Source organism: Schistocerca serialis, chromosome 7 (genome assembly GCF_023864345.2).
Source record: "Schistocerca serialis cubense isolate TAMUIC-IGC-003099 chromosome 7, iqSchSeri2.2, whole genome shotgun sequence".
NCBI lineage: Eukaryota > Metazoa > Arthropoda > Insecta > Orthoptera > Acrididae > Schistocerca > Schistocerca serialis.
In genome coordinates, this window is record NC_064644.1 from 584242794 (window position 1) to 584269857 (window position 27064).

General features: G+C 42.8%; 1 protein-coding gene across 1 annotated transcript in view; it reads left to right on the top strand.

Moving 5' to 3' along the window:
- Nucleotides 1–925: 925 nt before the first annotated feature.
- The window catches only part of LOC126413266 (uncharacterized), a 138375-nt gene continuing 112236 nt past the window's right edge, over nt 926–27064 (top strand). The window contains exon 1 of the mRNA XM_050083168.1: nt 926–2488. Within this exon, the coding sequence (XP_049939125.1) occupies nt 2168–2488 (321 nt within the window). The 5' untranslated portion in view covers nt 926–2167. The remainder of the gene's footprint in view (nt 2489–27064) is intronic.

A 27064-nucleotide genomic window follows, 5' to 3' on the forward strand; every position in this document is an offset into this window, starting at 1 on the left:
AAAACATATTCAGATTTTTTTCTTTTGTCTTGTGAAATCCCAGCTTTCCATAGGTCAGTCAGTTACCCTTTATTATGAAAATGTATCCGTAGAACCGTATCTATTTCTTTCTGATTGTCTATGCTCTGTTTATATATCGAATAGATGTCAGATATATCTGCCCATCAACATACCTGTTTTCCAAAATCATTTTCAGAATTTTATACTCTCTGTTTACTAAATTAATAAGTGACAACCGATTTCTTGTCTGAGTAGGATTCAACACAAATAATAGATCACTGGTAGTTTTTTTTTTTGGCAGAGTTATCGCTCACCATAAGCTTCCCGAAATTAGCGTCTTTTCTGTTTACTCACTGATTTCGCTTGGTCTAGTCAGAATCAAAGTGTCTGACGTATTGCGTCCTTATGATATTACTAACACTCCAGACAAATAGGACAACATACTTCCATCTTTCTGTGAATTTCTCTGTTACTCATATTATTTCTCAAAAGTTTTTATTGTCTCTTTCTAGCTAGTTTGACCACATCTATTCAAAGTTTGTGGTGCATACAGTATTGTTGTGAACGTTTTTGATAGTTAATATAACATTATTTCTCGTTTCTTTAAACCTTCCAGTGTCCTTAAAAGGTTTTCAGTATTCTCTCTTCAATAAGTGACTGAAATTTTCTGACAGCTATAGTTTTTCATATTAGACTAGCAAATTAGACAAAGAAAGATAACAGGTATTCTTCTATTTTCCATCATTCTATCACGTCGCCTCCCCCCCCCCCCCCCCACACACACACACACTCCAAAAAAATTTGCAAAATTCTGTATTATGATTTTACAGGTTCATTTGAAATGACTTTCCTTTTCCACAGTGAAAGTTTTCGTAGATCTACCCATATTTCTGGATGACCCACACTGTTAGATAAATAACACCATATTACTCTTCTTTCCATTGATTTCCCGTTTTTCGCAGTTCTTTCAGGAAATTCTGTGTCTTGTTTGTGCTGACTCATTCAAAGTTTCTTGAATCTATATATACTTCTTCCAGGTCAGCTATCGTGTGAGATACATAATAGAATATTGTTTGCCCTTTCTGTTTTCATCTATAATGAAACAACACTCTCCATTTGAAGTTGTCTGTCGTCTATGCTGGCTGCCATGTAAATGCTAAAAATTCTATCGAAACGTACTCTCCTCCACTGGAGGACAGGTACACCTAATACAAGAGGAGAGATGAAGTTTTCTTTTCGTAATTAACTAGCTTAGTATCCAGTTTACTTCCGACAATTCGTCAAAACAGAGACAGAAAGCAGCTGTGTAGTGAAAAACAAGTTTCTTGAAGTGGTTGCTGAGCCTCTAGCAAGCTGTGTGTGCTGTGGGAGAGTGGAGATGAATTTTATTTCGTACTTAGCAGCTTAGGTTTGTGTTGACCTCCGACAACTCGTAAAAACAGAGGATAGGAAGCTGTGCGCTGGAAACGGCGTTTGTCGAAAGGATTTTTACGCCTCATGGAAGACGTGTTTGTTACTAAAGAGAGCAGTGTTTCAAACAATATGATTGCGTTCAGTTCTGAAAATTTGTAATCACATTGAGTGAGGAGTTGTGTGCTGTGTAGCAGGGTTATCGGAAAGGTTTCTAAGTCTCTGGAAACATTGGGTGTTCCTTAAGAGCACAGGTGAACTCTTTTTAGCAGTTTACGTGTCCGCTCGCTTCCTAGAGTTCAAGAGACAGAGGAAGAGAGAATGTGTACTTGAAATCGAGTTTATCGATAAGGCTTCTAAGACTCCACAGGCAGTGTGTATTGTTAAAGAGGTCAGGAGAACTCCTTTCGCATTGGATGCTAAGGTTACTGTTGACTTCCGACAGCTCGTCAAAATGGACTGGGAAAAAGAGAATCTGTGAGTTGAAAATCACGTTTGTCAATGGGTTACTAAGGCAGAGTGTGCTGCTGCAGAGGGCAGGAGAACTTCTTTTCGTACTTCGCGACTTAGGTTCATTTTCAAGAGATCCACGAACAGAACAGAGAACGTGAACTGCGTACAACGTTTGTGGAAAAGGTTTCTAAGCCTGTGGGAAATAGCGTGTGTTGCTAGAGAGGGCGGGAGAATTGTTTTTCTTGCTTGGCACCGTTCAGGTCCAGTTCACCAACACAGTGAGACCGAAGGCTGAAGGCGAGGCATGGAGGCGGTGCTGGACGCGTACTTCGACGAGGTGTTCCCGCGCGTGGCGCGCGACTACCTGCTGGCGCGCCACCGGCGCAAGCAGCTGGCGGACTACTTCGGTCACGTGGTGGCCGGCTGGTGCCGCGCCGGCGTGGGCGACGGCGAGGGCGGCGCCGGGCCCGTGTCGCCGCAGCTGGGGGCGGCGCGCGCCGTGCGGGCGGCCGTGCGCTTCCACCGCCGCACCAAGGCCGACAACGGCGGCTCCGTCTGCCGCATGGGCAAGTTCCACAACATCCTCTACGTGGCGGCCCGCATGTGCGTCGACTGGCGCGTGCAGGTGAGTCCGGCACCGCGAACCACCCTCTGGCTTTCTTCACACTGCTGGCAGTCAAATTGTAGCACCACGAGGGCTACATGCAGGAAACGTCAAATTGCCAACACATGTTGGCGAAAGTAGGGTACGATATAACAGAAAGCTATTTCCTTAAATTTTGAGGACACTAAGACGAAAAATTGACGCACCACGAAGGAATTACCCGAATGGGACGGTAATCGGTAGATCCGATGTACTTGTACAGACACACGAATCTACATTTACATCTACATCTACATGGATATTCTGTAAATCACCTTTAAGTGCCTGGCAAAGGGTTCATCGAACCACCTTCACAATTCTCTATTATTCCAATCTCGTATATCTCTGATTTCCCTTATTTTATCGTGGAGGTCGTTTCTTCCTATGTAGCTCGGCGTCAACAAAATATTTTCGTGTTCAGAAGAGAAACTTGGTGAATGGAATGTAGTGAGAAGATTCCTCCGCAACGAAAAACACCTTTCTTTTAGTGATGTCCATCCTGTATCATTTGCGGCCGATATTGCCGAGCGGTTCTAGGCGCTACAGTCCGGAACCGCGCGACCACTACGGTCGCAGGTTCGAATCCTGCCTCGGGCATGGGTGTGTGTGTGATGTCCTTAGGTTAGTTAGGTTTAAGTAGTTCTAAGATCTAGGGGACTGATGACCTCAGAAGTTAGGTCCCATAGTGCTCAGAGCCATTTGAACCTGTATCATTTCAGTGACACTCTCTCCCCTACTTCGCGATAATACAAAACGTGCTTCCCTTCTTTGAACTTTTTCGATGTACTCCGTCACACCTATCTAGTGAGGATCCCACACCACGCAGCAGTATTCTAAAACAGGACGGACAAGCGTAGTGTAGGCAGTCTCCTTAGTAGTCCAGTTACATTTTCTAAGTGTTCAAAAATGGTTCAAATGGCTATGAGCACTATGGGACTTAACTTCTGAGGTCATCAGTCCCCTAGAACTTAGAGCTACTTAAACCTAACTAAGGATATCACACACATCCATGCCCGAGGCAGGATTCGAACCTGCGACCGCAGCGGTCGCGCGGTTCCAGACTGTAGCGCCTAGAACCGCTCGGCCACTCCGGCCGGCCAAAATCGACGCACCACGAAGGAATTACCCGAATAGGACGGAAACCGGTAGAACCGATATACATGTATCTACATTTACGTCTACATCTACCGGGTGATCAAAAAGTCAGTATAAATTTGAAAACTTAATAAAACACGGAATAATGTAGATAGATAGGTTAAAATTGATACACATGCTTGGAATGACATGGGTGTTATTAGAACCAAAAGAAATCAAAGTTCACAAAATGTCCGACAGATGGCGCTGGATATCAAAACGTCAGTAACTGCTGCCGTGACGGGTGAGAGGTACGCCGATGTGTTACAGAATCGCATCATCCCCAGCCTGGCTGATAAACACCTGCTGGAACGTACGATGGCAATGCAGGATGGCGCTCCCCCCCCATATTGCTAGACGCGTGAAAGTTCTCTGGCGCGCGTCGTTTGGTGATGATCGTGTGTTCAGCCGCCACTTTCGTCATGCTTGGCCTCCCAGGTCCCCAGACCTCACGCCGTGCGATTATTGTCTTTGGGGTTACCTGAAGTCGCAAGTGTATCGTGATCGACCGACATCTCTAGGGATGCTGAAAGACAACATCAGACGCCTATGCCTCACCATAACTCCGGACATGCTTTACAGTGCTGTTCACAACATTATTCCTTGACTACAGCTATTGTTGAAGAATGATGCTGGACATATTGAGCATTTCCTGTAAAGAACATTATCTTGGCTTTGTCTTACTTTGTTATGCTAATTATCGCTATTCTGATCAGATGAAACACCATCTGTCGGACTTTTTTTAACTTTTGTATTATTTTGGTTCTAATAAAACCCCATGTCATTCCAAGCATGTGTGCCAATTTGTACCTCTCTATCTACATTATTCCGTGATTTATTCAGTTTTCAAATTTATACTGACTTCTTCATCACCCGGTACATGGATACTCTGTAAATTACATTTAAGTGTCTGGTAGAGGGTTCATCGAACCACCTTCACAGTTCTCTGTTATTCCAATCTCGTATAGCGCGCGGAAACAACGAACACCTATATCTTTTAGCCGGACGGGGTGGCCGAGCGGTTCTAGTCGCTACAGTCCGGAACCGAGCGACCGCTACGGTCGCAGGTTCGAATCTTGCCTCGGGCATGGATGTGTGTGATGTCCTTAGGTTAGTTAGGTTTAAGTAGTTGTAAGTTCTAGGCGACTGATGACCTCAGAAGTTAAGTCCCATAGTGCTCAGAGGCATTTGAACAATTTTAACCTATACCTTTCCAAGCGAGCTCTGATTTCACTTGTTTTATCATGGAGGTCGTTTCTTCCTATGTAGCTCGGTGTCAACAAAATATTTTCGTGTTCAGAGGAGAAACTTGGTGACTGGAATGTCGTGAGAAGGTTCCTCCGCAACGAAAAACGCCTTTCTTTTAGTGTTGTCCATCCCAAACCAACTATGATTTCAGTGACACTCTCTCCCCTATTTCGCGATAACACAAAACGTGCTGCCCTTCTTTGAACTTTTTCGATGTACTCCGTCAATCCTATCTGGTGAGGATCACACACCAGGCAGCAGTATTCTAAAAGAGGACGGACAAGCTTAGTTTAGGCAATCTCCTTAGTAGGTCTGTTACATTTTCTAAGTGTCCTGCCAATAAAACGCAGTCTTTGGTTAGCCTTCCCGACAACGTTTTCTATGTGTTCCTTCCAATTTCAGTTGTTCTAATTGTAATTCCTAGGTATTTAGTTGAATTTATGGCCTTTAGATTTGACGGATTTATCGTGTAACCGAAGTTTAACGAGTTCCTTTTAGCTCTCATGTGGATGACCACACACTTTTCGTTATTTAGGATCAACTGCCACTTTTCTCACCATTCAGATATTTGTTTCTGAATCGTTTTGCAGTTTGTTTTGATCTTCTGATGACTTTATTAGGCGATAAACGACAGCATCATGTGCAAACAACCTCAGAGGCTGCTCAAATTCTCTCCCAAATCGTTTATATAGGTAAGAAACAGCGAAGGGCCTATAACACTACCTTGGGGAACGCCAGATATCGATGACTTTCTGTCAGTTACTATGAACTGTGACCTCTCTGACAGGAAATTACGAATTCAGTCACATAGCTGAGACGATATTCAATAAGCAAGCAATTTCACTACACGCCGCTTGTGTGGTACACTGATACAAGCTGCAACTAATTTTCATAAGGAAGTCATCGATACCACAAGACGGCTTTTGAGTTATCAATGGACCTACAGTCTGCTTCAAGCAGATACTACGATATTTTACCGTTTGTGCGTGTGCGGGGCTGTCATCTTGGTACTGGGTTTGGTCTCACTGAGTCTGCTTCCACACAACTTCCCGCAACAGTGACATTATTGCAACGATCCAACGAAAGTTTGATCGTTTCTGACAAGGACACTCCACTACCTACTTTTTTCTTGCAAATTACTACTGTCGTATGTTACTGTGCTTCATAAATAGAGACCTTGTGTGATATAGACACTCGGACCTACTTCCTGTGTGCTACAAAAACAGTGAAGATCACCGTTCCTACTTCAGTACAAAATATGACATGATTACAATTTTACAAAAATTTGGTGATTTATTCCAGGGAAACAGATTCAAAAATTGAGCACTTGAATAACACATTGATCCACCTGTGGCCCTAATGGAAATTTGGCGTGGGATTAATTGATAAGAGATGTTGCATGTCCTCCGCCGTTGTGGAACGGTGCGCCAAGTTCTGTGCCGGTCGCGATTCGCCACAGTACGCCGGTCGATCTGAAAGACCAGGCTGACTCATCGCTGTTTACCTGAAGCACCTGATGTGTTTTATTGTTAAGCGCATTGTTGCAGGCGACGAAAATTGTTACGACAACGGTTATTGCCGTTTCGTGATAACGCACCTCCCCATACCGCAAATGTCATAATGTAGAAATTACGTCAACTCAAGTGGGGGGCAGTCGACCACCCGCCCTATACTGGCGATCTCACCCCATGCGATTATCACGCCTCCGGTCAGTTGAAAAGGCCTTGAATGGTCGGCGGTTTCTGTCGGACGAGGATGTTCAGCAGGAAGATACGGACGTCTTCGCACAGCAGGACACTCCGTTTTACCAAACGGGTATCTTCAAGCTACTGCGTCTGCGAGATGTCTGCCTCAGTGCTCAAGGCGATTTTGCCTGATTGGCATACCGATTCTGGACTGCACCTACGAATGGAAACGTTTTAATCATCCCTTATAAAATCGACACATAAATTTCTAAGACAATTTTTATAGACTCTCAGGTGTGGTAACAATCGAAACAAAAGCAAGGAAGCGAATCAGCTTACAGGGCGTCTTATAACGTACTATGGCTGAGAGAAGACAGAATATAGAAAACGATAGATGAAAGCAGCACCGAACGTCTCAATGACTCAGTATCCGGTTCAACATAGATGTTTATATTTCCAGAATGAGATTTTCACTCTGCAGCGGAGTGTGCGCTGATATGAAACTTCCTGGCAGATTAAAACTGTGTGCCCGACCGAGACTCGAACTCGAGACCTTTGCCTTTCGCGGGCAAGTGATCTACCATCTGAGCTACCGAAGCATGACTCACGCCCGGTACTCACAGCTTTACTTCTGCCAGTAGAGCACTTGCCCGCGAAAGGCAAAGGTCCCGAGTTCGAGTCTCCGTCGGGCACACAGTTTTAATCTGCCAGGAAGTTTCATGTTTGTATTTGTTTGTCATTAACTAAACATTAGTTATCTGTCATTATCATAGCAGATGTTAATCTAGACGTAAATAAAGCTTCAGATACGAATCTTTCATTGGCTTGATGCCCGCTCCGATAGCTGAGTGGTCAGCGTGACGGATTGCCGTCCTACGGGCCCGGGTGCGATTCCCGGCAGGGTCTGGGATTTTCTCCGCTGGGGGACTGGGTGTTGTGTTCTCTTCATCATCATTTCATCCCCATCCGGCGTGCAGGTCGCCCAATGTGGTGTCGAATGTAATAAGACCTGCACCGAGGCGGCCGGACCTGCCCCGCAAGGGGCCTCTCGGCTAATGACACCTATTTTCATTGACTTGATGACATGTAGATGCACTGTATTATTAGCAAAACTGCCATTTTCAGATCTACAAGGTAACAAAAATTACAAAAATATTGCACTGCTTTAGCTGTAACCGTAATTTAACAATTTTACGTACTTCTTTTTGACATATCCACAGTGGATATATTATGAAATCCTGCTGTGCGGCCGGCCGGTGTGGCCAAGCGGTTTTAGGCGCTACAGCCTGGAACCGCGCGACCGCTACGGTCGCAGGTTCGAATCCTGCCTCGGACATGGATGTGTGCGATGTCCTTAGGTTAGTTAGGTTTAAGTAGTTCTAAGTTCTAGGGGACTGATGACCTCAGATGTTGGGTCCCATAGTGCTCAGAGCCATTGGACCATGCTGTGCGACAAACAACACGTTTGTTTTTGTACCGTTGCAACGGACTGTGGATCTGAAATAAAAATAAAATTACGTTAACATAAATTATTACAGAAACTGTGCAGATTCCAATATATGCCTAAGATAACACTGCCTCAGGATGAAAGGAAAGCAAACACTGGATGACAATATAGATAACAGTATGAGAATCGTCCACTTTATAGGCCTTGACGTGATTCATTCAACCTTTAACAAATGTTTAATGTTAACTGCCTTATTACAAATAATTTTTCCGATCTTAAAAATTGACGAAATATGTTGTATTTTCCATTTTGTATGACTGACGTTGCACTACTTTCCGTTTTAAATGATATAACATGCTGTTATATGTACGTATATAATGTTAAAAAACGTAGAAAATATTTATTGTTATTGATGAAACTATTGGCGTCTTCTGGTACTCCTCTGTATTACTCTATTAGCCAAGCTGGTATCCGGCAGTATGTAATCGACAGTCAACTTGGACACATGCGACACTTCATGTGCCACGCCTATATGACTCTGTGTCGCCATGCGAATAGACTTCTATTTCGTAACGTTTTTCTCTCTTTTCACCATGAGGTAATGTTATCTTAGGCATAAAATGGATAATAACTATACACAATAACTTACATAAAGGGAGTTTTATTTTTTATTTCAAATTCACAGTCCATTACGACGGTACAAAAGAAAAAGCGCGGTTACTCACATCATTTCGTAACCAGTCCGATGCGAAGATGTCAAAAAGAAGTTATGTAAAATCGTTAATTTACTATTACACCTACAACACTGTAATATTTTTGTAATTTTTGTAACCTAGCAGATGGCACCTTATCCCTGCTGAAACTAGTAGCGCAGGGTACCTACATGTGATCAAGGTAATAAACATTTCATATCTGAAGCTTTCTTTAAACTGAACTTATGGTCACTCTCCAGATGACTTTATGAAGTACTTATGTTTATGTTACATAATGAATTTGGTTCTCTGATGTCATGGGTGACACCTGATCTCTCAGCAGTAATTGCCTCAGCAAGGTCGAGAATCACTGTGTTATACGCTACCGTGGTGCGCGCAATCAGGCATCCTGTGTACTGTTAAGAGTCACAGTGGACCACTGGCAAGTTATGGCTTCGGGTGTTACTGATACTACACACAATGATCCTGCACACTGACAAGGGAACCTCCCCATCGCACCCCCTCAGATTTAGTTATAAGTTGGCACAGTGGATAGCCCTTGAAAAACTGAACACAGATCAATCGAGAAAACAGGAAGAAGTTGTGTGGAACTATGAAAAAAAAAGCAAAATATACAAACTGAGTAGTCCATGCGCAAGATAGGCCACATCAAGGACAATGTGAGCCTAGGAGCGCAGTGGTCCCGTGGTTAGCGTGAGCAACTGCGGAACGAGAGGTCCTTGGCTCAAATCTACCCTCTAATGAAAAGTTTAATTTTTTATTTTCAGTTTATGTGACAAACTCTTATGTTTTCATCACTTTTTTGGGAGTGATTATCACATCCACAAGTAAACCTAAATCGGGCAAGGTAGAAGACTCTTTTTACCCATTCGCCAAGTGTACAAGTTAGGTGGGTCGACAACATATTCCTGTCATGTGACGCACATGCCGTCACCAGTGTCGTGTAGAATATATCAGATGTGTTTTCCTGTGGAGAAATCGGTTGACCTATGACCTTGCGATCAAATGTTTTCGGTTCCCATTGGAGAGGCACGTCCTTTCGTTTACTAATCGCACGGTTTTGCGATGCGGTCGCAAAACACAGACTCTAAACTTATTACAGTGAACAGAGACGTCAATGAACGAACGGACAGATAATAACTATGCAAAAACAAAGAAAGTAAAATTTTCACTCTAGGGAATACTTGAACCAAGGACCTCTCATTCTGCAGCTGCTCACGCTACCACGGGACCACAGCGCTCCTGGGCACGTATTGTCCATGATGTTGCCTATGTGGCCCATGGACTACTCAGTTTGTTTATTTTGCTTATTTTTTCGCAGTTCCACACAACTTCTTCCTGTTTTCTCAATTGAACTGTGTTCAGTTTATCAAGGCCTATCCACTGTGCCAACTTACAACTAAATCTGATGGGGGGGGGGGGGGGGGGAGGTTCCCTTGTGAGAACAGTGTAAACAGTAATCGCTAACTAGAGAAGCCTTAGGCCTGAGAAACTGCCCCCTGTCAGGCATTTCCACATGCCGCGGATCAGGTTAGCAACGGCAGGCCAGGAAAAGAATACGGAATCCCTTTTCGAAGAACGATTGGTACCGCTGCTCCCCTCCTTGTACGCACGTTCATTTTGTGGGGCCCTTCCCACTCGTCTTTTATAGAGTGCCTGAAGGATGCTTCTGTCTCGGATCGCTATACAACAGCTCAAGTAAATGACATTAATGGTTTTTATTACAACCAAGTAGATTGACAATACTTAGGTTTACAAGAACGCGTCGCAAGCGATAGGTGACATGCTAACAGTGTCCTTCACTATACACAATGTTCATGTAAGCAACTGATACAAGGCACAAGTCTCGATATAACAGTTAGGATGACGGCTTTTCCAGTCTGGGTCTGCTCTGCTAGTGCCCGTCTTCTACTGTTCGGTCAAGGCTGGCAGGAGCGGCGCTTTAGTCTCTTCTTGTAGAGGCCACTCCTGTCGTGGTGCCGTCCCAGTCAGCGGGCTATTGGCTGACGTCCTCTCACACAGCCTTCTCTGCTCTTGCGTTCTTCATCTTTGTGCCAGCGTTAGTCGTCACACTGGAACACATTTCACTTCTTGCCTATAGATCTTGTCTGAGATCTTATTCGTCACGTCAGGCGGCATCCACTTGCAAACAGACAACGTGGAGAAAGTAGCCCAAGGACATTATTTTATAAGTGGCAGTGGAATGGAAACGAGACAGATGGAAAAAAGTAAGTAAACGTTTTAGTGTCTCAAATGTAATCACCGTAATTGTTAATACCTTTATCGCACTGTGAGACTAGGCAGTCAGTGTCTTCTTGGAAAGATGTTAGCGGTTGCCTACGAAAACATGATTGTTGCCAGGCATGCACCTCTTAGTGCGAACTGAATAGTCGGCCACGAGTGTCTTTCTTCAGGGCCCCATAAACTTAATCGCATGAGGAGGGACTGGACTGTATGGAGAATGTGTGAGGGCTTCAAATGGTTGAAATGGCTCTAAGCACTATGGGCCTTAACATCTGAGGTCATCAGTCCCCTAGACTTAGAACTACTTAAACCTAACTAACCTAAGGACATCACACACCACCATCCCCGAGGCGGCATTCGAACCTGCGACCGTAGCAGCAGCGCGGTTCCGGACTGAAGCGCCTAGAACCGCTCGGCCACAGCGGCCGCCTGTGAGGGCTTCCCAGGCAAACTTCTGCAGCGTAGTCTAAACAGCAGGCCCGCCATCTCCGTGAAAGTCATGATCGCATTTTTCTCTGACTTTTTGGAACGTAGCGTCACAGTTAAAGCTCAACGGCACGTGGATACTCTGCAAAAATTACAATGCTCCATCATGTCCAAACGGCCATGAACGTTGAAGGATAGCATCATTCTGCTGCAGGATAATGCCCGCCAGCATGTTGCCAAGATTGTCTTGGCTACGCTGTAAGTTTCGCTGGGAAGCTCTAACACATCCTGCATACCTCCCCGACCCATGCGATTTGCGTATTTTTGGAGCCCTGAGAAAGACATTCGTGGCCATCAATTTGCTTCAGACAAAGAGGCAAAGTCGTGTTTCCGTAGCTAACCGCTACACTGTTCCATGAAGACACTCGGTGTCTTGTCTCACAGTGGAATAAAAGTTTTAAAAGTTACGGCATTTACTTTTGAAATAATAAGCAGTTTACTTCCTATTTGGCACTTGTCTAATTTTGCTATACATACTACGAATTTTTTTTCGAACTATCAGCTTAATAAGTCACAGCTGCAAAATACTAACACGAATTCTTTACAGACGAATGGAAAAACTAGTAGAAGCCAACCTCGGGGAAGATCAGTTTGGATTCCGTAGAAACACTGGAACACGTGAGGCAATACTGACCTTAAGACTTATCTTAGAAGAAAGATTAAGGAAAGGCAAACCTACGTTTCTAGCATTTGTAGACTTAGAGAAAGCTTTTGACAATGTTGACTGGAATACTCTCTTTCAAATTCTAAAGGTGGCAGGGGTAAAATACAGGGAGCGAAAGACTATTTACAATTTGTACAGAAACCAGATGGCAGTTATAAGAGTCGAGGGACATGAAAGGGAAGCAGTGGTTGGGAAGGGAGTAAGACAGGGTTGTAGCCTCTCCCCGATGTTGTTCAATCTGTATATTGAGCAAGCAGTAAAGGAAACAAAAGAAAAATTCGGAGTAGGTATTAAAATTCATGGAGAAGAAATAAAAACTTTGAGGTTCGCCGATGACATTGTAATTCTGTCAGAGACAGCAAAGGACTTGGAAGAGCAGTTGAATGGAATGGACAGTGTCTTGAAAGGAGGATATAAGATGAACATCAACAAAAGCAAAACAAGGATAATGGAATGTAGTCTAATTAAGTCGGGTGATGCTGAGGGAATTAGATTAGGAAATGAGGCACTTAAAGTAGTAAAGGAGTTTTGCTATTTGGGGAGCAAAATAACTGATGATGGTCGAAGTAGAGAGGATATAAAATGTAGGCTGGCAATGGCAAGGAAAGCGTTTCTGAAGAAGAGAAATTTGTTAACATCCAGTATAGATTTAAGTGTCAGGAAGTCATTTCTGAAAGTATTCGTATGGAGTGTAGCCATGTATGGAAGTGAAACATGGACGATAAATAGTTTGGACAAGAAGAGAATAGAAGCTTTCGAAATGTGGTGCTACAGAAGAATGCTGAAGATTAGATGGGTAGATCACATAACTAATGGGGAAGTATTGAATAGGATTGGGGAGAAGAGAAGTTTGTGGCACAACTTGACCAGAAGAAGGGATCGGTTGGTAGGACATGTTCTGAGGCATCAAGGGATCACCAATTTAGTATTGGAGGGCAGCGTGGAGGGTAAAAATCGTAGAGGGAGACCAAGAGATGAATACACTAAGCAGATTCAGAAGGATGTAGGTTGCAGTAGGTACTGGGAGATGAAAAAGCTTGCACGGGATAGAGTGGCATGGAGAGCTGCATCAAGCCAGTCTCAGGACTGAAGACCACAACAACAACAACAACTACGAATTTTATTGGAGGACATAGACAGGATGTTAAAGAAGTCTCAAATATTTTGAGATGTAGTAGTGCTCAACAAAAAAAGGAAATAAAATAAAATAAAGATAAAAGTGGAGACTCATACTTTCTGGGTCCCGATCGCCTGTCCTTAGGAGAAGCTCGGTTTTACGTCCGTCATGACATTTGTTTATAGGAGACGTTCAACATGACATCCATTATGGTAATACATCCCTCGACCCTTCGGCTTCGGAAATAGTACACTCTTCGAAGCTGACCCAGTTGTTGTTGTATGAGTTGGAATATACTGGAGATGCAATGTTGTAATGTCTGCTCAGCGTTGACTGGAGTGGCGTAATTCAGTTCCTCCCAGTGTCCCGATAACCAAAAGTCTATATGGCTGAGGTCTCGAAGTGAGAGGTCCAAGGTGTGGGGCCTCCTCTATCATCCTGTATTATCGGCGTCAAACGTTCATGCACACTGCATTGAAAATGTGCCGATGTCCCGTCTGTGCCTCTGCTGACATGGCACGTTCTTCAACATGGCAGACAACAAATGTCTGAGGTATCATGTGTGAAATTAATCTATCCGCCAAGAACGCCTGCCCAAAAGTTAATTGAGATATGGTTCTGGTGATCTCTTTCTGCTATTCCTTGGAGATTTTAATCGCCCTCTGAACACAGGTGAACTAACTGAGATGAAAACAATCATATCTTGTGATATTAGTGATATTTTAATTCACTCAACATACTCTGAAGGTGGCTCGTTCGCTCACTCACAGAGAAGACAAAATTCTTTAATATCACCAAAGAGCACACTCAGGAGATTCTAAATATACTTATCACACCGTCCGCAGTGATCTGATCTAAATTTGCGAATCTGTAATTCAAGGAGCGGTTGTAAAAGACGTCATTGAAAATTAATTATTTTCATTTTGGGCAGTTAAGGCTGGTACATTAATGGCGAAGAGAAAATTCATGCACGTTATAAAAATGGACTATGAATGTATGTGTGTGTATGTATGTGTGTGTGTGTGTGTGTGTGTGTGTGTGTGTGTGGTGGGGGGGGGGGAGGGGGAGGGGGTATTCCGCATCTCTTTCTAAGCCACTTAACCGATTTCAACCAAACTTGGTACACATATCCCTTACTATCGGGCAACAATCGCTGTGAGGTCAGAACAACCTACCTACCACAGGTCAGGAGCTGACGTCGTAAACACCGAGACGCATAAAAAACTGCCGTATTATGCTTGACATTCAAACTTTTCGCTTCTGTGCTACTAACTCTATTTGCAGGAGGAGATTAGTGTTCAACATCCCGTCGACAACGCCCCCATTAGAGATGGAGCGCAAGGTAAGAATAGGGAAGGATGGGGATGAAAATCGGCCGTGCCCTTTCAAAGGAACCATTTCGATGTTTGCACGAAGCGATTTAGGGAAATCTCGGAAAACCTAAATCTGGATAGCCGCACGGGGGATTGAACCGTCGTCCTCCCGAACTCGAGTTCAGTGCGCTAGCTACTGCGTCACTTCGCTCGGTAACTCTGTGAACAATAAATTTCGTAGACAGCGTCCACATACACTGCTAAATGCACCTACAACATTATATCGTGTTACCAAACTAAGTTCAGGCGATGTGACGTCATAACACTGAGATCCGTGAAAAACTGCCGTGTTGTGCATGAACGTTTAATACCAGAATGAAACTTTCACTCTACAGCGGAGTGTCCGCTGATATGAAACTTCCTGGCAGATTAAAACTGTGTGCCGCACCGAGACTCGAACTCGGGAACTTTGCCTCTCGCGGGCAAGTGCTCTACCAACTGAGCTACCCAAGCACGACTCACGCCCCGGCCTCACAACTTTAATTCCGCCAGTACCTCGTCTCCTACCTTCCAAACTTCACGGAAAGCTCTCCTGCGAACCTTGCAGAACTAGCACTCCTGGAAGAAAGGATATTGCGGAGACATGGCTCAGCCACAGCCCAGGGGATGTCTCCAGAATGAAATTTTCACTCTACAGCGGAGTGTGCGCTGAATTGAAACTTCCTGGCAAATTAAAACTGTGTTGCTCAGTTGGTAGAGCACTTTCTCGCGAAAGGCAAAGGTCCCGAGTTCGAGTCTCGGTCCGGCACACAGTTTTAATCTGTCAGGAAGTTTCAACTTTTAATACATTTATTCTTTACTACTAAGACAGTTTTGCAGTCGAGTCAACTTAAGGAAATCCCTGACACCTGTAGGCGAAACGCGTAGACGAGTTATGAGGAGGCGTTGCCACAGAGTGCTTTACAAAATCGCGCTGCGGGCAAATGAAGCAGCTGTGCTTATAAATTTGTACATTATGCATATATCTTTATATGACTGTTTACTAATTTGTAAGGTGTATTCAAAAAAACATGGAAATGAAATTTTTTCGCTATCACAGTACAGACACAGTTCACTTTTTTTTCGGTTTCCAGTAGAAAATTGGCAAAACGAATACCTGGGCAATGCCAGATTTGTCAGCTAGTATTACACAAGTGGTGTTGTCTGTACAGCGAAAAGAGAATAGTTTTTGTCGACGTTCGTAAGTTAGATACAGAAGTATTACAAAAGCTCTAAGTAGTCCTTTTACTAACTACGAGACAAAGCAAGAAACATGTTCACAGTAGTTTTCCAATTAGATTCTGCAAAATTGTCTGTAAAATTCAGCGTCTGCCACAAAACTATATCAACATATTCTCCATATGTGGAGCCATTTGTGAATAAATTGCTGTCTATATATTCTGACTTGATTTCTGTGCAGTATCTTGTAAAGAAAGTCGAATCACAAGATGAACTTACTGAGATTTTCGTTGCAGTAAAAAATAAATGTTATCTTCTGGAAACTGGCATCAACATACGCAGAAATTCTGCATGACAGTCTTATAACTTGAACATTCCTGTGAGTTCTCAACATAATTACTATAAAGTAGTCCATTGTATTCCCTCATTGTGCTCCCTGGTTCTGGCACTTGAATCAGGATTTAAATAAAACAACAAGATGTCTTTCAAAGCATTTTTAAATCATTCCAATGCTCTGTAAAATAGAAATGAAGCCATTCCCGTCGAAGCTATAAAGAAACTGTCCGAGTTTCACGACTCAGCAATTCTAAAGCTGAATGCAGAAGCTGATGTGCTTACAGAGAAACGAGGACTGTGACAAAAGACACAAGTGATCTCTTTTCGGAAATAAAACTTTTGCTGTGCGTTAAAAAGATTTTCCTGAACTATGTAACAATTCCATCAGCATTGTTCACTGCAAAAAGATCATTTAATATCCTCAGGCGAGTGATGAAGTAGCTGGATAGTGCAACTGGTGAAGATTGCCTTTATGATAATTGAAAGTTCAGAGAGGATGGGCAGGACGGGGCGGGGATTCAAAGAGACCAATTTGGAAGGTTTATCCATAGATAAGTTCTCTAAAACCAGACGAAACCTTCAGTTTGATTTTTATGAAGTACTGTATATCTTATGGGTAATTGTCGTTTCCCATCACAAAAGCACTCCGTCTTCAGGCCACGAGTAGCCTACCGGGACCATCCGACCGCCGTGTCATCCTCAGTGGAGGATGTGGATAGGAGGGGCGTGGGGTCTGCACACCGCTCTCCCGGTCGTTGTGATGGTACTCTTGACCGAAGCCGCTACTATTCGGTCGAGTAGCTCCTCAATTGGCATCACGAGGCTGAGTGCACCCCGAAAAATGACAACAGCGCATGCCGGCCTGGGTGGTCACCCATCCAAGTGCCGACCACACCCGACAGCACTTAACTTCGGTGATCTCACGGGAACCGGTGTATCCACTGCGGCAAGGCCGTTGCCATCGTTTCCCATCAGAACACTCTAAAAAGTTAACTACATACTTAATTTTATTGTTGAGTTGTAGCTTCTACCAAAGAAAATCGGCACAACATTCTAATTACTTCCACATTTATAAGACGCAGTCAAATGGAAACGAGACAGACTAAAAAATGTAGGTAAACTATTCGCTACTTCAAAAGTAATCGAAATATCTGTTAATACATTTATCCTACTGTGAGACAAGGTGGTCAATGCCTCGATGGAAAAATGTTTACGGTTGACTACGGAACTATGACTGTACCCCACCTCTTCGTCCGAAGCAAATCGCCGACCACGACTGTGTTGCTTCGGGACGCCAAAAATATGCAGTTCGCTTGGCGAGGGATCGGGGCGGTATGGAGGGTGTGTAAGGGCTTCCCAGCGATACATATGCGGCGTAGTCGAGGCAACTTTGGCAACATAAGGGTGGGCATTATCATACAACAGAATAATGCCATTTGTCAGCATCCCTAAGTGTTTCGACGACTTAACAATCGCCAATTTCTCTGATTGCGCGCCCAGTAGACTTTCGCGTACTCCGTTCAAATTTTTGCCGAGTTCTTCCTGTTGTGTCGTTAGCTGGGCCGACACCGTGAAGTTTGAGATGGCTGAAAATGCAGACGGGCGTGAAGTACTGGAACATGAGAACTTATAAATGAATAAGAAGAAAAGTATGTAGATGCTTATTACTTATCTTTTAATTAGTCCTTGGAATACATCTCTCTTGAATACTCGTAAGCTATAGGCACTGATACAACTGGCGCCTTGCTAGGTGGTCGCTATTAACTTAGCTGAAGGCTATTCTGTCTCTCGGCTAATGAGAGAGAAAGGCTTCGTACATCTGGTCGGTAGCTAGGTTCTCGTACAACTGGGCGGTAGCTAGGTTCTCGTACAACTGGGGCGAGTGCTCTCTCGTATCACGAGACCTGCCTTGGTGGTGGCGCTAGGTCTGCGATCACAGTGGCGACACGCGGGTCCGACATGTACTACATGGACCGCGGCCGATTTAAGCTACCACCTAGCAAGTGTGGTGTCTGGCGGTGACACCACACTTCCCACCATGTCATCAGAAATGCGAGGTCGAACTGGACTCTCTTACCTTTCCACAAGCATCGTGTCTCTTCAAATTGGCGATATGAACGACGAATGTTTTTGGGTGCAGGTGGATCAATGCTAAAACGCTGACTAAAGTACGCTGGACCGAAATCGTTGACTAACTCTTTGCAAACTGCATCACACGAAACTCCTTCTGTTGAGCAGATTTCGTCTTACTTCTGATTGACTGCAAACTTAGTAGACGCAGTGACATCTAAAGAGGATTTTCTGAAACTCTAGGCCACGCCCATTCAAACCATATGCATTTCCTTGCCGGCATGTAACATGTTTCATAATTATTACCGTCCAGAATCAAGTCACTCTTTTTGAAAGATCCTGTCTGATCCCTTACTCATTCTGCCGGCCGGTGTGGCCGAGCGGTTCTCGGCGCTTCAGTCTGGAACCGCGCCACCACTACGGTCGCAGGTTCGAATCCTGTCTCGGGCATGGATGTGTGTGATGTCCTTAGGTTAGTTTGGTTTAAGTAGTAAGTTCTAGGGGACTGATGACCTCAGATGTTAAGTCCCATAGTGCTCAGAGCCATTTGAACCTCACTCATTCTTTCATTTTTAACAAAATCTGCTTGTGAAACTTCCTGGCAGATTAAAACTGTGTGCCCGACCGAGACTCGAACTCGAGACCTTTGCCGTTCGCGGGCAAGTGCTCTACCATCTGAGCTACCGAAGCACGACTCACGCCCGGTCATCACAGCTTTACTTCTGCCAGTATCTCGTCTCCTACCTTCCAAACTTTACAGAAGCTCTCGGTCGGGCACACAGTTTTAATCTGCCAGGAAGTTTCATATCAGCGCACACTCCGCTGAAGAGTGAAAATCTCATTCTGAAAATCTGCTTGTGTCAACACATATATTGTCTAATGAAATCTTGTAAGTCACTGTAGCAAACGAGAGTCCTTCTTTTTAACTATCACAAAACATACTATGCAATGTAGATAGAAATCTGCGTCTAATATCTCAAGAAATATTTTGTATCACTTTTTCACATTCCTTCATGCACATTTTCTGTGGTCCAAACAAGACTCTCAAAAGAATAAAGCCGGTTTCAGATATTCATTCACTCCTTACAATACTTTTAAACTTATTCCTACTTCATTCCATCCCTAATTGTTAATCAATTTCTCTTCTCTCCTTGGATATTATAACTCTATATAATTATATCATTAAACGTCTCATCTCCCTAATATTCCTCTTACCACCTAATATTCCTCTTACCACTGTTCGCCTTTCATTGCTATCACACTCGCCAATGGAAGATTTTTAAAATGATTTTACTTTCGCACATTATTGCTTTTGTGGAGTCTCCGTTCTTGACAATGAACTGCACTATCTACAAGGTGAGTTTGACACAGTGTCCCACGCAGACTGTTAACAAAGTTCCGAGCATACGGAGAAGGTTCTCAGATATGTGAGTGGCTCGAAAACAAGAAGTATTAGAGACCAGTACGTTTTCCTCGATGGCGAGAGTTCATCAAAGACAAAGTTATCGTCAAGAATATCCGAGGGGAGTGTTAAAGAATAGCTCTTATTATCTACACTCACAAATTGTGTGACAGGCAGCAGTCTGTGTCTGCTGATGACGCTATAGAGTACGTGAATATGACGTCGCTGAGTGACTGTAGGAGGGTACATCATTTCTTACACAAAATTTCTAACTGGTGTGATAAATGATAGTGTTTCAAAATGTAGAAAAATGTAAATTAATGCAAATGAAATGGGGTATCAACACTTGACACAGTACTCTGCTGCTTGACAGCCATGTCGGTTAAATGTCTAGATGTAACGTTGAAAAACGATATGAAAGGCAACGAGCCGCTAAGGACGGTAATGGGGAAGGCGAATGGTGTAATGATTGGCAGAACTTTAGGGAAGTTAGCATATACAGGGTGATTCACAAAGATATGACACATTTTAATACCGATATGTTATTATACAAGTAAAACTAAAGAAAAAGTTCATATAAACATAGGTCCGTAAATGTTTAGTTACGGAGTTACGGCTAATAAAAGACTTTGCCTGAAATTTAGCAACTTCGCTAATATGAAGCCGTCACAAACTGTAAGAGCTTAAATTAAAACACGATTTCCACTTATTTAATTGTTATTGATCTATTGATTCTAATAAAATATGTCCAAGACGTGTATCTACAGTAGTTTTCCAAAACATCAAGAGAAGCAAAGAAGTAATTTCGCAAAATTTTTAATTTATTAACTACTTGGCCCAATTTGCTTTTTATATTCCAGACAATTGCACAAAGCTTTCAAGTATTTCTCCTCCGTAAATTTGAAAGACATCCCTATATAATAAATAATCTACAAACTACAACATTTACTATGTGGCTTCACTTAAATATTCTGTTGTTACTATATTCTTTCACTGAACAATATAGAAAACTAACTTGTTTCAAGGTTAGGAAGCGACTGAATCAATTCACTAACGGTTGCCAACAATCACATAATTGTTTCTACACTCTTAAAGGAAAGTAAACAAATTTACTTGTATAATAATTCTTGCTTCTCTGTATGTTCTGGAAAACTACTGCAGATACACGTCTGGGACAAGTTTTATTAGGATCACCAGACCTATAATAACAAAATAAATGGAAATCGTGCTTTACTTTAACCTCGTACAGTTTCGCGATGGCTTCATATTAGCGAAGTTACTAAATTTCTAACTAAAGATTTGCGGACCTACGTTTATAGGAACATTTTTCTTTAATTTTACTTGTGGAATAACATATTAAAATATTTGCGTATCTTCGTGAATCACCCTGTACATAAAAGATACCACATATATAGGTCGCTGGAGTGACTGATTGTTGAGTACTGTTAGAGTGTTTGGAATGCATACCAGATCATATTAAAGGACGATATCGATGCAATTCAGAGGCGGGATGCTATACTTCTTACTGGCAGATTCGATTAACACGCAAGTATTGCCAAAATTCTTCGTGAAATCGAATGGGTATTCCTGGACGGAAGCAACGTCCCTTTCGCGGAACACTATTGAGAAAATTTAGAGAAGCAGCATTTGAAACTAACTGCAGGACGATTCTACTGTCGGAAAAATACATTTCGCGTAAGGACAAAGAAGGTAAGACAAAGTAGAGCTCGTATGGAAGCGAGTGGGACAGGATACGAAATGGCTAGCAGTGGTACAAGGTATCCACCGCCATGCACCATACGGCGATTTGCGGGTTACGTATGCCGTGCAGATGTAGAAACCTACTTTGCATGTCAAGGCCTCGGTGTCCCAACAAAACGGCCAAAACCGCGGCACGTGGAGCCCGGTTGACTCACTCGAAGGTCAGTAAACAAAGTGTCTTATTTCTTCGCCAGGCAGCATCTCTAACTACGGGCCATTAAATTCCACAAAATTTTTCTGGGTTGTATACAGCGCCGTATTGTAATGGATTGGGCCAACATTCACGACACTAGTACGTAATAGCCTTTATCAGAGTATATAAATACTAACGAGACAATGCAAATTATCTCTTGTACACTGTCTTCTCTTCTGCCCGTACAATTACTTGAAGGCAATGTTATTAAAATCTCCCTCGTCCCCCCCCCCCCCCCAAAACACACTATGGTTGATGCTGCATGTCTGTACGATCCAGACGGCCGTACCGTAGGTGCAACGACATCGAAGGGGTGTCTGTGGAGACGCCAGATCAACAAATTATTACTGAAGAGGGACAGTAGACTTCACAGTATCCGCAGGGGCAAGGGTCTCAATGGTTGACTGACCTGGCCTTCTAAAAGTATCTAAGATGTCCTTGCTATGTTGTTAAACCAAAGGACTGAAATCAAGGGAAAACTTCAGCTGTTAAATTTCACGAGGGGAAGCTACTCTACTGTAGCGTCTCATGATGACGACATCCTCTTTGGTAAAATATTACGGAGGTAATACAGTCCCCCCTCATCTCGATCGTCAGGAAACGTACAGCTCATGTTCTACAACTCAGAGAGTAGAATGTTAGCTACCTTAATCGGGAAGGTATGTTAGAGACCTTGCAAAGGGAACGGGTTAGTGCGAACTAGTAAAATACAATGGTGGGAAGAACATGATTTCTGATCATGTGAGTACAGAGTTACCAAACAATCAAATTGAGGTAAACCATGTGTCTAATAATGTATAAGAAAATAGGAATGCAGACAAGCTACTATGAACAGCACGGTGAACGCATCACCGTCGTTAAGGTAGACACAAATGCAAGACCCAACGCAGTAGTACAAGTGTATATGTTTACAAGTTCCGCTTATGATGAGGTGTCTGAAGAGTTGTGTGATGAGATAAAAGTAATTATTCAGTTCATTAACGGAGACGAAAATCTAATTTTCGCGTGAGGATAAAATTCCATATGGACTGGAGGAAAGGGATGAAAGAGGAAATCGCCAAGTAGAAATTTACACTGAGCACAAATAAGTTACTGAAAACGCTTGTTTTAAGAATCAAGCAAGAAGAATGAATAGATGGAAGAGCTGTGCGTAGACAGGAAGGATTCAAATAGAACATACAATCATTTTCTTCATATGGGGTACCCCAGCCGTGAATTTTTTGGAGGTCAGTGTCATGGTTCCACTTCGGCTGTTGGTTAACTAACAAGTACTTACTTTATTACGTTTCGCACGATTTTAAGGCCGATATTGGCCAAAAGTGCCAAAAGTAATAAAGTAAATACTTATCAGTTAAGCAACAACCGAAGTGGAATCATGATACCGTCCATTTAGGTTAGAGTGCTTCAGAAAGACGTTTTAAAAATTTGGGGACATATTCATTACAATAAAATAAGAAGTCCAGCGAACATAGTCTCTAAAACGCTTACCTTCACCAAGAGTTATGAGCACTTTTTCATACTCGATAATGTGAACCACATTTCTTCTACTGAAAGCTCTTTGCTTTCCATATATATATAGTAGGTATTATGGACAGAAACAAGGAAAAAATATCCAGTAAACAAGGGTTCTAAAATGCATAACTTGAAAAGCTATTTGCACTTGTTCAGTGGAGGAGATGTGTTTTACTGTAGCGGAGATGAAAAAGTGCTAGCAACTCTTAAGGTATGGGTTTTAGACTCCATGTACTTTTTTCCTTGTTTTAGTGCAAGGAAACTATCCGCAAAATTTTTAAACGTCATTCTAAAACACCTTCTATAATGTCAAGGCAGAGATTTTGAATTGCTAAACAACGCAGGGGAGTAGAGACCCTGGCTGTAATTTATTGGTTATAAACTGCCGATGTATATCTGAAGAAATTGAAGAAAGGTAGGAAATGAAGGAGTTGGGACCTGGATAAACTGAAAGAAGAATCATGGCTTATTGAGAGTCTCATTACGTAACGATTGATAGAAACATAGAATGTGAGTACAAAAGAGGACGAACCGATAGCTTCGAGAGATGTAATAATGAAGGTAGCAGGGCGTCGATAAACAAAACATAGGGCTCGGTAGAAATCCTTGAATTTAATCGACTTGAAGCAGGTAAAAGGGAATACAGACGTTCAACAAATAAGAGTAACAGGAAGTCCTCAATGGCCAGGTAGAAATAGACAGAGATGACATGCAAATCGAGTATGACTATGGGAAAGGTAGATGTCAGCTATTGGAAAATTGAAGAGCTTTTGGAGAAAAGGGAAGCAGCTGTACGAATACCAAGAGTTCAGATGGTAGGCAAGTGCTAAACAGAGGAAGAGAAGCTGGAAAGTGGAATATACGGAAGGGTTACATAAAGGAATGAAACTTGAAGATAATAGTATCGAAATGGAAGATGAGTTGATCAAGACGAGAAGAATTTGTCAAAGCCCTGAAAGACTTTTTTTTTGTAAAACGTCATTCTAAAGCATTTTCTAAACTGTAGTCCCTGGAGTAAATGACATTCCCTTCGAATTAATGAGACTCTTGAAGAGCCAACCATAACAAAATTATTTCATCTGGCGTGCAGGGTATGTGGGACAAGCGAAATACACTCAGACTTCAAAAAGAATGCAATAATTGGGATTTCAGAGCAAGCTGTTACTGACAAGTGTAAATATTGGCGAAGCACCAATTTAGTAAGACATTGTTGCAAAATACAGACACAAAGTATTTAGAGAACAATGGAAAGACTAGTAGAAGACGACCTTAGGGAAAATCAGTTTGGATTCCGGTGAAGTGTAGGAATATGTGAGTCAGCCTGCTGAGATAAGTTAGAATGACCAAAGACAAACTTGCAATTAAAACATTTCTACGTTTAGAGCAAACTTTTTGCAATGATGACTGGAAGACATTCTTCGAAATTCTGAAGATACCAAGGATAAAATGCAGAGCGAAAAAGGTTAATTTAACTTGCACAAAGACTAGACTGCAGATACAACAGTTGATTCACATGAATGTACATTGAGCAATCTCCGAAGGACACCAAGGAGAAAGTTTATAGGCTTCAGACAAAGTACTTGGAAGATCAGTTGAACTGAATACATAGTGTCTTGAAAATAGATTATATGACGAATATTAACGAAAGTAAAACAAGGATAATTAATTAATTAAATCAGGTGATGCTGAAGGACTTGGATAAGGAAACGAGACAGTAAAAGTAGTCGATAAACTTTGATATTTGGAAGCAAAGTAACTGATGATGTCTGAAGCAGAGATAATACAAAATGCTGACTGCCAATAGCAGGAAAACCACTTCCGAAAAAATTTAATTTATTAACATCTAATACTGAAACGTGGACGATAAGACTTCAGCCAAGAATTGGATAAAAGTTTTTGAAATGAACTGCTACAGAAGAATACTCAGACGGGTAGCTCTAGTAACTAATGAAGAGGTATTGAATCTCATCAGGGAAAAAAGAACTGTGACAAAAAGGATTTTGCGGTACAACCTGACTAATTAAGGGGTGATGTGACAAACCTTGAAGCGTAAAGGAATCGTCATTTACGCAGTGGAGGGAAGTGTGGGACAGAAATTGAAGAGGTGGATCAAGGCTTAAGTGTAGTAGGCAGGTTCAAGTGGATGTGCACTGTAATTCTGATGCAGAGATGAAGAGACTTGCACATTAAAGTCTAGCGACGGGAGCTGCATCAAACCAGTCCTCAGACTAAGTATTGTGACAACAAGTTTACTCCCTTACTTTAGTGTTCTTCCAGGGCGACATCTGAGATATACTTGACGCTCGTGCTCTTTTTGCCGTGTTCTGGTGGGTCGCCTCGCCTCTCCGATGTAACCTACTCGACACTCGCAACTCATCCCTGCCGGCCGAGGTGACCGAGCGGTTCTAGGCGCTACAGTCTGGAACTGCGCGACCGTTACGGTCGCAGGTTTGAATCCTGCCTCGGACATGGATGTGTGACATGTCCTTAGGTTAGTTAGGTTTAAGTAGTTCTAAGTTCTAGGGGACTGATGACCTCAGAAGTTAAGTCCCATAGTGCTCAGAGCCATTTTGAACAACTCATCCCGTAAATTGTCGGCGAGTGCAGCGTGTTGACGAGAACCTTCGCAGGTTACAACAGCTCTCTAATTTTGCTGCTGACCCTACAAATTGGTTCAATGCCCACTCGACAATGAATTTTCCTCACATCTGTGCTAACTGCCATCGGATATCGCGAGAGTAGGATTACGTCACGAAAGCAGCTCCCTCCAGATACGCCAATTTGCATGAGTAAAATGCAGTCTTATTATTATTAATATTATTATTATCATTAATGAACATCAGACCCCATAGATTTCACTTCTAACATCACTTCACTCCTAACATCGTACCTTACGCCGAATTTTAGGTACACTCTCTTTAAAGAATATCGCGCAGGAGTGAAGACAGTATATAAGAGTTATGTTACATTGCCCCAGTTGTGTTCACATCTCGGAGAAAGTCACTTCCAGTAATATCAGAAACATTGATTCAGTATTTTATAATGTGACTAGCTGAGTACCCACCGTTGCCAGGTTTGTCTTTATTCCAGTCATCTATTACTTTACCTCGTCCTTCCCCTTCTCTATGGCAAAGTCCTCCTTCAGCCTCCCTCTACATCTCCTCCATCCCTCTGTCCACCCTCTCGACCCCCCTCCCCACTCAATATTCTCCTGCGCATCTCTCTGTCCATGTGTTCCTCCCTCCCTCTGTCCTTTTGTTCCTTTTCCGTCTATGCGGAACTACCTGGGGATCTTCAGCAACCATCCTTCGATCTTCAACTCTGGACTTGGTGTACTCAAGTGCTGAGTATTGTGCATCTGTTTGGACGAACAGTCATCATACAAGGCTTGTTGATACCCAGCTGAATACGACAATGCCCATTAATACCTGGCCGTCCGAAGTGGCCGTGCGGTTAAAGGCGCTGCAGTCTGGAACCGCAAGACCGCTACGGTCGCAGGTTCGAATCCTGCCTCGGGCATGGATGTTTGTGATGTTCTTAGATTAGTTAGGTTTAACTAGTTCTAAGTTCTAGGGGACTAATGACCTCAGCAGTTGAGTCCCATAGTGCTCAGAGCCATTTGAACCATTAATACCTGGAGTAATCAGATATACTCCAGTTTATTGGCTTCCACTGTTAACCGGTATAATGCCTCCTGATCTACGCAAATGCACAGCCCTTATGAGAGAATTCCACAAGATCTCCAGCAGTTCTAACCTACCCGCGCATAGCGACCTGCTACTTTGAAATCATTTTTTTTTTTTTGTGTCATCAGTCTACTGACTGGTTTGATGCGGCCCGCCACGAATTCCTTTCCTGTGCTAACCTCTTCATCTCAGAGTAGCACTTGCAACCTACGTCCTCAATTATTTGCTTGACGTATTCCAATCTTTGTCTTCCTCTACAGTTTTTGCCCTCTACAGCTCCCTCTAGTGCCATGGAAGTTATTCCCTCATGTCTTAGCAGATGTCCTATC